This window comes from Natrix helvetica, assembly GCF_964273705.1.
Source record: "Natrix helvetica genome assembly, chromosome: 4".
Taxonomy (NCBI): domain Eukaryota; kingdom Metazoa; phylum Chordata; class Lepidosauria; order Squamata; family Natricidae; genus Natrix; species Natrix helvetica.
In genome coordinates this window covers 84477972-84491106 of record NC_138550.1, presented here as the reverse complement: position 1 = coordinate 84491106, position 13135 = coordinate 84477972, and the positions used below count along the sequence as shown (strand labels likewise).

The 13135-nt window shown below is 37.6% G+C and overlaps 1 protein-coding gene across 2 annotated transcripts in view; it reads left to right on the top strand.

The window, feature by feature from the left end:
• Nucleotides 1-13135, top strand: part of CDH18 (cadherin 18) — a 660513-nt gene that overhangs the window by 507224 nt on the left and 140154 nt on the right. For both annotated transcript variants that reach the window (XM_081951851.1, XM_081951852.1), the window contains exon 6: nt 3181-3475. In XM_081951851.1, the coding sequence (XP_081807977.1) occupies nt 3181-3475 (295 nt within the window). The remainder of the gene's footprint in view (nt 1-3180; nt 3476-13135) is intronic.

Sequence of the window (13135 nt, the reverse complement as noted above, 5' to 3'; positions counted from 1 at the left end):
GATGATTTTGATGGGACAATCTGCCTCACAGGAGGTGGGGGGGAGAATGTTGCATTCTGTCTCATTGAATACTTCTGCGAGGTCCTGATATTCCCCTGGGATCTGTTTCAGGCCAGGTTGACCTCTCACTTTTGTGTCCGGTTGCTTTTTCATGTCGTTGGCATGAAGCCCACTGTCAACTTTTATTGCTACTCAGAATCACTCAGAGAATCGGTTGGAATGTCACAGTAGGCAGTTACTTGGGCAATCTGCTGGTCCAGACTTGTTCTGAAAAAATACACTAACAGATGCTCTGGTAAAGGGGTTAGCCTTCCAATGACTTTCCTAAATTCACGGATGTGCTCTTTGATGGGACGGCCCCTTTGCTTTAGGTTGCTGAGTTTATCTTCCGCATACAGGTCCTCCTCCAGCTCCTCAAATCTGGCCTCTAGCAGTCGTAGGAAGTCATATACACCTTGCAATTTGGGGGCCCTCCTCTTGTGGAGGGCTGCTAGCCATTCCCTTGCTTTTTCCTCTAGTCCATATGCGATAGTATTCACTATGGCTCTGGGGAATGAGTAGAGGTGTCAATAGCATTCCAGGTGGACCTCAGCTGAGTCAAGGAATAGGGCGAACTGGTCTGAGTTCCCATCAAACTTTCCTCTGAATTGGAGCGGTTCAATCAGCAGTGCCCTTTCCTCTTCCTGTCGGCCTCTGTATGCTTGTGTTTTATATGTCTGAAGATAATCCTCAGTTCTAGTTCAGAGGGAGGGTGGAGATTTTCTGCCCTGGGCAGCCTGCCTGCTATGTGGGAGAGGCACTGGTTTCATCTTCCTTCTAACGTGTGGAGAAGTGGGGCTGCATTCCCATGTCCTTCTCATCACCTCAAGAGATCAACTGCTCCTCTTCTCTCTTTTGGCATGCATAATGGCCTTTCTTCATGGAGGGTGACCCAGTCAAATTTCTCCCTCCGTTGCTCTATGGAACTTCCCAGAGGCTCCATTTGGGGCTTTGGGGGCCTTGCTTGATTCTAGTCCAGCATCCTTTCAACTCTTCCCAGCTCGCTTAGAGCCTTTCCCTTTTTCTCGGCATAGGGGTGGGGTGGGGGCTCAGCTTTAGCTGCTTTTAGGGGTTGATTACTTATTTCCTCTTGCTTCGCTCATCTCAGCTTTGATGTCTGATGTCTGCTCTCCAACTCTGTTCTGATAGCTAGCCTTTTGCAATGGTCTTTTGATTTCCCCCTCGGCACCCCCAATATTTAAAAGCAAAAGATGGCTGTCTGTAAAGTACCCTAATGATGCCTGCTTCATAATAAGCGACTCAATATTATAATACAAAAAGCAATGATTTATTAACAGCTTCATTAGGCATTCTTCATTAGGCATTTTTTATTCTCAGCCATCTTTTTTGCTTTCTTTATCTGCTTTTGAACTTTGCTGGTGTTTCTGTTCTCGCTTCAGTCTGTCATAAATCACATTATCCAATAGCTTCATTCATCTCAACCCAGCTACTGTAATCTGAGATCCGGCTTCGCTGGCGCTCTGCATGGAATGTCAACACAGAGAGTTTGAAACCCCTGTCTTATATCTTTCCCTTGGCAGTCCTAAAATCTGAGCTTGAAGTGTGAAGGAGTTTAATTGATGGCTCCTATTCTTCTGTACAATGACTTTGACAATTATTTTTGTAACAGGTTGTTAGCTACGTTTATTAATAATTTCCTGGGTAATCAGGTGAATACTTTTATACAAAAGATAATATTTGTGTTATCTTTTGTCTAACTTGTTTATTATACACATTGCTTTTCTATGGTTATTATAAAATTCACCTATAATTATAGGATATTATTTTTTTCCTATTTTAGTTAGCAATCTACAGGCAGGCTGTATGTCATAAAGGCAGTTGATTGGATTTTTTTTAAAAAAAGTGTTCCTGTGTTCCTCCCTCTATAAATATAAACTGCTTTATTTTAGTTGTTGTATTTTATTTGTCTTACTGTCATTTACCATAATGGGGAAATAACTTGACTGAAAAATTAAAATTAAAATATTAGGGCAATTTATGTATCAACCACTAGCAAATATATAATTTAATTAAATATCAGATTTAAAATGTATTTGTCTATTTTTCTCATTTACATTGCATTTATATCCCAAAGTGCCCCTGTCTCTGTTATTATAGCTTCATTTTTATACCTGCAAATAATGATTTTTCAATTGTAACCCTACAATAATCAATGGATTAATATTTTATTCACTGAAGCAGGGCCAGTAGTTCATAGACATTAAGGGAAAGAATGCAAATTTCGCACTGTACTAATAAGCTTACTAAAGGAGGAGCTTGATGAAAGATAATTGATGTAAGGCATTGCTATGTTCCAAGATCAGCTAAGGAAAAGAAATCAATTTTGTTTAGGAGATGAGCTTGAAGCTGCATGCTGTTACTTTACATTATAAAATATCTCATTTGTTAAGTCTTCTCAATATATTGGAACTATTTACTTAAACATATGCAGACAGAGATTTGCAGTTTACTGATTCTTCAAATCGTATATCTCAATTAAGATAAGAAAGAGTGTCCCAATTTAGGACACAACTAAATTCAAGCAGTTTGTTTAATAGAGTGTTTAAATTTTAGAATATTTAGAATATATTTATTTAAATATTAGAATATTTAAATACTCTATTAAGCAAGCTGCTTGAATTTAGTTGAAAAAGCAATGAATTAGGACACTCTTTCTTATGTCGAATAAGAAACTGATTCTTTAGAATATTATTACTATTCTATTATTATTTAAAATATTTAGAGTATTTTAAAGTTGCTTTAAAGCAACTTTTTTTTAAAAAAATAATGAGATATTTCCCAAGGGATTTCTGGTTTTTTTTCTGTGGAGAGAGTAGAAATTTTAAATATAATATGGAAATGTGTTGCTTTGCTCCCTTGTTTTATTTTATCCTTTCTCCCCACGTTGGAAGTAATAATTAATCCTGCCAAGCAGCCTGTTTCCACTGTATTTCTGATTGTGATTCATTAAGGGATTATATTGGCTGATTTGGTTTCATTCTATTTAAAACAAGCAAACAAAAGATTATCTTTTCCATTAAGTGGTCATGCATATGGCATAAATACATATATTTTTGCGCTATTTTGGACAAGGTTATAGCAGAATGAATATTTCATTACATGTATATCTGTGTTTTACAGCTGCACTCCAATTCCGACAAAGGTGATGGATCAGTCAAATACATTCTTACCGGTGAAGGGGCTGGGACTATCTTTATTATTGATGATACGACCGGAGACATCCATTCAACCAAAAGCCTAGATCGAGAAAAGAAGACACACTATGTGCTACACGCCCAAGCTATTGATAGATGGACAAACAAGCCACTTGAGCCTGAATCTGAGTTTATTATCAAAGTACAAGATATCAATGACAATGCACCCAAATTTACAGATGGACCATACATTGTTACTGTGCCAGAGATGTCTGATATGGGTAAGAAGAAGAATCAGAAATAGCATTGATATACCTTGATTTGACATTTGATGGGGGGGGGGTTGTTGTTGTTTCTGGAGACACTAGAACATCTGACTAGGCTGTAGTATATTTTTTTTATTCCGTGTTTTCCCAAAAATTAGACAGGGTCTTATTTTCTTTTTACTCCCAAAATAAGCATTTGGCTTTATTTTCGGGGATGTCTATTACTTTTGAGGTGCAGGAGGCAGCAAGTGTGGTTACCTCATGGCTACTGCTGTGCTGCAATATTTTGGGGAGGACTTATTTTTTGGGGAGGGCTTATTTTAGCACATGTGCTCAAAAGCCCAATTGGGCTTATTATCTGGGGAGGTCCTATTTTCAGGAAAACAGGGTAGCTGCATCATAACATATAAGCAGGAAATTCTTTTCAGACTTCATCAGAATGCTGGAAAATAGAATTACTCCAACTTTAACTTTTAATATTTTCCTTAGTCTCTGACATTTGATTGAGAAGGAACATAGGTTGTAGTCCGGCATGCTGACAAATCAGCCATCAATAGACACATAAACATTAACAATATCTATAGACTATGCAAAAGCTACAATCAACCAGTCGAAAAGAGAACAAAAAGACTCCAGTACCTTCCCACTAATAATCAGCAACCAGGTCAGCATTTATTTACTCCAAAGTTAACTTCAGACCAACAATCAAGTAAACAATATCCCAATCATGAAACTGCCAAAGAGCCATCAGTAAACAGTCCATTCAAAGAATCTCTAAGACTTTCCCCCACCCATACAGACAAGCAAGTCATTAGAACATAAACTGATAGCAAACAGCACTCCTTACTAGCACTGATGATGTTACTTAATTAGGGTAATAAAATGTCTTCAAGAAAACAAGCAAGCTCAGAGAACACCAAGGACCTCTCATAGATTGCAGGGCTAGAAAATCCTCTCTAACTTTTTAGAAAAGGTTTCTGATTTGAAAAAAAATGATCAAGACAGTCAGTTATTAGCAATGATGATTTAAGTGACACCTGGGGGTTTAGACAAGTTGCCTAATCCTGAACTAGACTGATAATCTACCCTGATACAAAATTACTTCATGTTTTCCATTTACTATGCTAAAAGCTAGAGGTTGAAAAAGGAAATCAGTATAGAGGATAATTCATATAAGTCTATTTTTCCTGCTTCAGGCTTTGCTGCCAGCTGGGTGGAAAAGTGACATTCTTTTGGGTCTCTTCAAAGAGCATAAAGAGAAATCCACAATTACATAGCTTATAAAATAGCAACATCATTTCCAAATAAAAATATTCTCCAACCAGAAAACTGTTATTTTAAACTAATAAATGGTTAGCATAAGGATGACTTATTAAACTGAATTCTTGGGTTAGGGAGTAAATGTATTATGTGTCACATAGAGAAAAAAGTGATATCTGTTTATTATCTGTATTTCCATATATCCATCCATTTATTCCCAGATGAAGGGGGATCCATGGGAAGTTGGCAGCATAAAAAGGCAGGTGTGAATGGAGTGATCAAAGCCATGCCCCTTTTTAGATGTATGTGATATATGTCACTCATGTTGTGAGTGTCACTTCAGTGCTTTGACCCACCCTTATAGATTTCCATATCTTATAGGTTTATCATATAATGGCATGTATAATGTATAATGGCATTACAACTACCACTGTATAGGGCAAGAAAAGTGTGAAACAGGAATTTTCAGGAGCAACAAAGACAAATAGGTGTCTGAAAGCTAAAACATATGAAGAATGGTTGCAGGAATTAAGTATGTCTAGTTTAATGAAAAGAAGGACTAGGAGTGATATGATAACAGTCTTCAAATATCTAAGTGGCTGCCACAAAGAAGAGGGGGTCAAACTAATCTCCAAAGCACCTGAAGGTAGAACAAGAAGCAATGAATGGAAAATAATCAAGGAGAGAAACAATCTAGAATTAAGGAGAAAATTCCTAATAGTTAGAACAATTAATCAATGGAACAACATGCCTCCAGAAGTTGTGAGTAATATAACACTGGAGGTTTTAAAGAAAAGATTGGGCAACCATTTGTCTGAAATAGTATAGAGTTTCCTGTTTGAGCAAAGAGTTGGACTCAAGGTCCCTTCCAACTTTGTTATTCTGAATTACGTTCTAGCACATGGAACCTTCTAAACGATACAACTTGTTTTTGATAAGAAAATCTGTCTATTTTCTTATCAACATTAATGATGAGAAATTTAGATTGTAGATTATACATCAATCATGTGACTCAATATTACTCAACCACATGATAAAAGAAGAGAGACTGAATTGACAGGCAAATAGAATTAGTACCAAACAGTATGACATAAATCATTAAGGAAAAAAAATGATGAAAATAATAGTGCCCAAAACATGAATTGTTCTGAATAAAGTCAAATAATAGTTAGCAGTAGTATACCTTTATCAGACTTTTCTGCCTAAAGTATTGCATTTATATGAGCAGTAAAACACATTTTGGCTACCAATAGTAGAAATTATAGTGCTGTATTCTAATTTGATAAACAATTATGAGGACATATTGAAGATTCTTGGCACTAGATATTTTATCATGGGGTCTGAGTTGTTCAGATTTACATTAGGGACTAAACTATACAAAGTATGCTACATTATCTTTTCTGTCTTACATTATAATGATTGCCAGTCCTTCTGTAGACACATACATACCAACACAGTTAGTCTGCCTTTAATAGCCACAATTGGGCCTGGCAATTTGGTTATTAAATGAAGTTGTTACTCAGTGAAACTGTGACTGTACTTACCATCTTATTTCAATTCTCCTTTGCTTTGCAGACCTGTGAAGGTTGTAAATGTGCAAAGTTACTTTTTCAACCCTGTCACAATTGCAAACAGACACTAAATGAGGCAGTTGCTAAATGAGAACTACCTGTATTAGCATCCTACAGTAACATTCTTAATGTCATTTAGTATACTCATGATGACAGCAGCAAATATTAATTGGAAATGTGGGTAGCAAATCAAGAATGAATTAAAGTGAGAAAAGAATACAGAGTTGCTAAGCAATGCTGTGCATCCTACTTGTCACCCTTATAATTCATTTCTTTGGACTGAAAATTTGCTAAATGACCCTGAAATAATTTAAATTTCTAATGGAATTTGTAAGGAAAACCTTTTTCTTAGTGTTCTCCGTCTCTGTCTGCACGAACTTTGATTCTCGCGATTTCTTCTGCCTTTTCAGCCAATCATTATCTATTTAGTAAGGAGGCTGTTGAAGAGCATTTCAATGTCATCCTCAAAATCAAGAGCCTGTATGCTACCACTTTCTCCTGCTATCAGCAAAGGTTCATGTGAACTTTTTTCTCACAGTCATGCTTCAGAAACATCACCTTCTTGTGTTCCTCCTTTCTCCCTATTAAGAAATGATGCAGATTAGCAACACTCTTTTTCTTTGGCGAAGAACTGCTGTAAAAAGTGCCTATTTACAAATTATACATGAAAATAATGCTCTACTTATTTTATGGTAAATAGACTCAGAACACAATGTTCAGTTTCTTCTAATTATGACTGGGAAGCATGCTTTAGCCTGAACTCAATTCTTAGATGCTTTTATATAACAATCTTGCTTTGCATGGAAAAGCCTTAGAGTCAATCGCTGGTATCAACATTTGGGACCAGGAAATCTCCAGCACTAAAAAACAGGAAAAAACTTGCTGAAATTGTTGAGTGGTTATTTGATTGATTGAATGAGTGAGTGATAGATAAATTTCCATTGTTTTGCCATTCCTAGTGACCACATTGATTTTTTTTGATGACAATTTATCCTTAATGTAGTCTTTCAAGTATTCCAACCGTGAACTCAAATACCTTGTTGCTAATCCTTCTCTTTTCTTTCCACCTTTTCCAGAGAGCTAGGTCTTCATATAAAATAGGATCATTTGATTCTGGTCACTTCTTTTTGACGACCCATTTATTTCTTTTGTTGTCTGACTGCAGAATTCTCATGACTTTTCTCCATTACCAAAGTTTGAAAGCATCAATACTTTGCCTAGTTTGATTCTTCAATTTCAATCTTTGCTTCTGTAATATGTCACAGGGAATATCAGGGCTTGCACAGTTTTAATCTCCATAGGTATAAAAACATCACAGCATTTAAAGGTTTTTCTGAAGTTTTTGGGGCTCTCTGAGCTTGATCGTTTGCTTGAAGATGTTTCATCACTGGACTAGGCAATATCTTCAAATTAGAAGTAATTGGAGTTTGCTCTCTGTTTATAATCAGTAGCATGTCCTGCCAGTGCTGGTGGGGATGTTTTTTTTTTTCTTGGTAGTTCCACTATTAGGCTATTTATTGCTTGATTTATGTATCTGGGTTGATAGTTCCTTAATTAGGGTATTGTTTAGTCTTCAATTGTTTATCTGGTGTTAATCCTGGTATTAATTTCTACCTATCTGGTTGTTGATTGCTGGTGAGGAGAAGTTCTGGTCTTTTTCTTTCCTTTTTAATTTTTTTATTGGCTCTTTCGGCATGCAAATGTTGTTTATTTCTATGTGCCTCTTGATGGCTGATTTTTTTCTGAATGCCAAGGTTACAGGAATTCCTTATGATTTTTGGATTTAGCTGGGTTTAGGATGCTCACAGTTTCCCAGTTGAAACTATGGTTAAGTTTGTCAATGTGCTGTGAGATTAAGGAGTTTTCATTATATCTTCTGGTTTCTAATTGATATTTATAGATGTACTCTATTAGTCTTCTGCCTGTACTCCTACACAGTATCTTGTCGTGCTTAGTGCTAAAAAGATTTAAAGACCTTCATGGCTGATCTGCCAAGTGGTAGTCTGCAGCTTAATCCATTTGTTCCTTTACTATTGATAATTGATCCGCAAAGACAAAAACTATCAACTTCTGTGACATCTTCATTGGCAATTCAAAGGCTGGTTGTTGCACCTGTTGTCATTAGTTTAGTGTATTTTTATATTTTGGTTCCATTTTTTTTTTTACTTTGCTCCTCAACATTTATTACTACAGCTTCCATATTCTTTGCATTTTCAGTTGTCAGCATTCAGAAGTCTCTACCATGGCAGTGTCCCATACTCATTAATCAATGCTTAAAGAATACACACACACACACACAAACACACAGTTATTCAACAAACTATTTTTCACATGTATTAGACATCCCAAGCAATGTTTCAAAGGGACTGAATATTACCTTCAATAGGTTAGAATTGTAAAATAAGTAAGGGGACAATCATGTCAGATAGGCTTATCCTAATTATTGCTGTGTTTTGGTTTCATATAACATATAGGTTTTTTAATGTGGTGTTATAAAGACAATTAAAAAAAATATGTTTATGGATTTTTCAAATTGCAATACAGTAGAACAATGAACTGATTATATGAAAAATAATAGGGAACTCTGAGCATGACAGAAGCAAAAAAAGTTCACCTTCAGTTTTGAAAAGATAGTGTAATCGTACATTTATAATCTTGGATCAGCAAGTTGAATTTTCTTTCTCTTTTTGAGCTGAGTAGCTATCAGCATAATGTAAAAACTGATCAATGTTATTTTATGCCTTCAGTTTAATGATGTATTCAAAAACTACTCTAAATGGTTCCTTACATGAAACACAATAATGTTTCTTTTTTTCTGTATTTTTCTGTCCACTTTTCTTTGTGATTTGTAAAGATAGAAAAAGTACTTTTCTTCTTTTAAAAATAATGATTTTAATAAATGTTTTTGAACCAAGTGCCTTTTCAAAGTATAAAAGTGGTGGATAATTAAGTGTCAGTTTGTAGATTAATTCAGGAAGGGACATCAGTCAAATTGAGAATTTACTGGAATTTGAAAAGCTAAAAATCTTATCAAAGAATGATATTTGTGCTATAGGTCTCTGTAAAAAAAAGAGATGGTACACAGAAATTTTGGGACACAAGAACCAAAAGGAATAATTATTCTGAGTTGCTTCACTGAGTTGCCTTCAAGATTTTCTACTCAAAAATGAACAGCCCCAGTTAAATTGTGTATTTTTGAAGGCTTACTTACAATCCAGAAAAAGTAAACAATTCAGAATCAGGTGTCTGAGTTACTTTTCTTACCCTGTAGATCTGCTTGTGAGCCTGTTTTTTGTATACACAGACATATACGAGAGAGAGAGAGAGAGAGAGAGAGAGAGAGAGAGAGAGAGAGAGAGAGAGAGAGAGAGAGAGAGGGAGAGGGAAAGGGGGAGAGAGAGAGAGAGGGAGAGAAGGAGGGAAGGGGGAGGGGGAAAATTGAAATTGTAGATGGATCCATCCACTACTATGAGTGACCCCTTATATTTTTATTTATCATCTATCAATATTACCGCCTGACATCGCTATCTCCTTTCCTACCAATATAAACAAATATTTAACTGATGTCCTAATAGGCGCTTGGGTAACAATTGTAAAATAAGTGAGAAGACACTCATGCCAGATAGGCTTGTCCTACTATTGCTCTGTTTTGGTTTCATATAACGTAAACATTTTTTAATGTGGTGTTATAAAGACCATTATTTTTAAAAAATGTTTATGGATTTTTGAATTGCAATACCTAGAACAATGAACTGATTATATGAAAAAATACAAAAACACAAAACTTGGTAACTGAAATAGAAGCACATAAACAGCTAGCTATAACCGAGAGCTGAAAAGTTCTGCAAATAAAATGTTTTTCACTTGTTTGCAAAAACCCAGTAAGATTTGAGTAGTCCATGTAGCTCTGAGGAAAGGGAATTCCAGAGGTTCCAGAAGGTGAGATGATAACATTGCTTGTTATCTGGTCCACTCTCCATAAACCTCAGGGGGAAAAAAGCAGGTAGCCTCAACTGGACCTGTGAAGACATTGCCTGATATATCCCTTCAACATATTGGGATTTAAAGGTTATAACCCACATTTTGATACTCCCCTCAATAACCTAGCTATTACATTCTGCACCAACAATAGCTTCTGGATTGCCTCCAAAGACAAACCCATGTACCATCTATTTCAGTTCTCTGCCTGAGTACTGAATTACTGCCACCAGGTCTAAAGTGAGTCATAAGTAGTATTACAAATGAAGCTGGGTGAAGGCCAATTGTTACAATTTTTACCTGCTGTTTTAATGAAATCCAGGAATTTAGGAGAATCATTGGCCCCAAGTTATGATTCATTAGCTTCAGGAGATTCCCATTGAGAATAACTACTAGAATTGATGTTATTGGGTTGCCTAGTTTCATTTAATTATGTTGTAAATTAATACACCATATTGTTTCAATGAAGTGACATTTAGTTTAGTTTAGTTTAGTTTATTTAATTTATAGACCGCCCCCTCTCCCCGTAGGGACTCGGGGCGGTGTACAGACCATTCGTAATCAAAACAATAAAAATGACAAAAGACATAAGACATGAAACATAAACAACTCACACACACGGTCTGTTATAAAACCCCAAAACCAATTAAATATTAAGAACAATTTTAAAACCCGTTAAAACCCCAATATAAAATTTAAAAAGCCATCCAGGAAGGTTTGAATAGATGTTAAATGCAGTTACGATTATGGTTGTAATTAAGCCAGACCTGCTACTCGAAACAGGTGGGTCTTGAGTTTCTTGAGGAAGGAGCGGAGATCAGAGGTGGTTCTAATATCGGGGGGGAGGTCGTTCCAGAGGGTTGGGCCCATCACAGAGAAGGCCCTACTCCTAGGCACTGCCCGCCTGCACTGTTTAGCGGATGGTACCCGGAGGAGGCCCTCTCTGTGAGAGCGGATTGGTCGCAGGGATGTATGGGGTAGAATGCGATCCCGCAAATAACTAGGTCCCGAGCCATGGAGCACTTTGAAGATGACAATCAACACCTTGAAACGCACCCAAAAGGCCACAGGTAGCCAGTGCAGCTCGCGCAGGAGAGGTGTTACATGGGAGTACTTAGTACTCCCCATAATAACCCGCGTGGCTGCATTCTGGACCAGCTGGAGCCTTCGGGTGCATCTCAAGGGGAGCCCCATGTAGAGAGTGTTACAGTAATCAAGGCGAGAAGTCACTAGGGCATGAGTGACTGTGCAAAGGGCGTCCCGCTCCAGTAAGGGACGCAATTGGCGCATCAGGCGAACCTGATGGAACGCCCCCCTAGCCACGGCCGTCACATGATCATCTAGCAACAGCCGGGAATCTAGGAGGACGCCCAAATTGCGTACCCTATCCACCGGGGGCAGTTGTACCCCCCCAATGGCCAGAGATGGAACACATTGGCTAAAGCGGGGCGCCGGTAGCCACAGCCACTCCGTCTTGGAAGGGTTGAGTCTGAGTCTGTTGTCGCCCATCCAGACCCGCACGGCTTCCAGACACCGGGACATCACCTCGACGGCTTCGTTGGGGTGGTTCGGGGTAGAAATGTATAACTGAGTGTCATCTGCATACAAATGGCACTCAACCCCGAATCCTCGAATGATCTCACCCAGCGGTTTCATGTATGTGTTGAACAGGAGAGGGGAGAGGACCGACCCCTGTGGCACTCCACACGTGAGCGGCCTCAGGGTCGATCTCTGCTCTCCCGCCAACACACATTGCGTCCGACCGGAGAGGAAGGAGGAGAACCACCGCAAAACGGTGCCCCTCACCCCCATCCCCTCCAGCCGACGCAACAGGATACCAGGTCGATGGTATCGAAGGCCGCTGAGAGGTCTAACAGGTCTAAGATGGAGGAACAGCCCCCCACATTTGTAACAGTCTAGCTGTTTATTAATAATCAACAACTCCAAATTGAGAGGATCTCATTTGATTTAATCTAGATCCTTAAAGCCTCCAGACACTGGTTCAAAATTTTGACAAATTTATGGTGCTTAGGTACATTTTTGGTTTATAGTTGTTGGCAAAACTGCAAAAAAAGCAGTTCCATTGCCATATAGGATCCCCAAAGAAACATATTATAATGTGATTTCCAGTGCTCAGGCATGTCTCTTCCCTTTTCTGAATTGATATATATTCCAGAAAGATGTAACATAAAGTCTGTTAGCACCTCTTCATGAACAAGAGAAAGGAGGAATAGGATGAAACACATCAAAATGTTGTGTTTCATAGCTCCTTCCAGCTATTTCCTGACAGTAATTCTGGTAATTATCAGTAATTCCTGAACAGTAGATGTGGCAGAGAGCTTAGCCCCAAAGGAATTTTAAAGAGTCATTGTGGGTCATTATTTCTCTTCAAATCCAAGCATCTTCGCAGCAATCAGTTACTAACCACCTAATAGTACTTGTTAGTAATAAAAAAAGAAAAGATAAGAAGTCTTTGTAGAACATCTTTCTAAATCATCTCAACTATTCATTACACATTTTGCTTTAGGGGTCAATGATTTCATTTCACTCAATGTATCTCCTGTATAATTTTCAGTCCTCCTGCCTACCCTTAAAGCACTTAGCCTTGCTTTTTCGAAATTAAGTGTTGGAATATATCACATGCAGGCTGAAATTTCTAAAAACACATAAGGAAACAATTTAGAAAGTTAACTGTACTTTGACTAAGTTAAGCATTTATGTGTAACAAGAGAAAAGGGCTGTTTTTGTTTTTTTGTTTTGTTTTTAATTTTAAAAAAGCTCCTTCTTCTTGTGCCATATATGTCATCAGACATTAGCGATCATGTTGGTGATCCTATTTTTATCAACAGGAAAAAGTGCTGTTGAG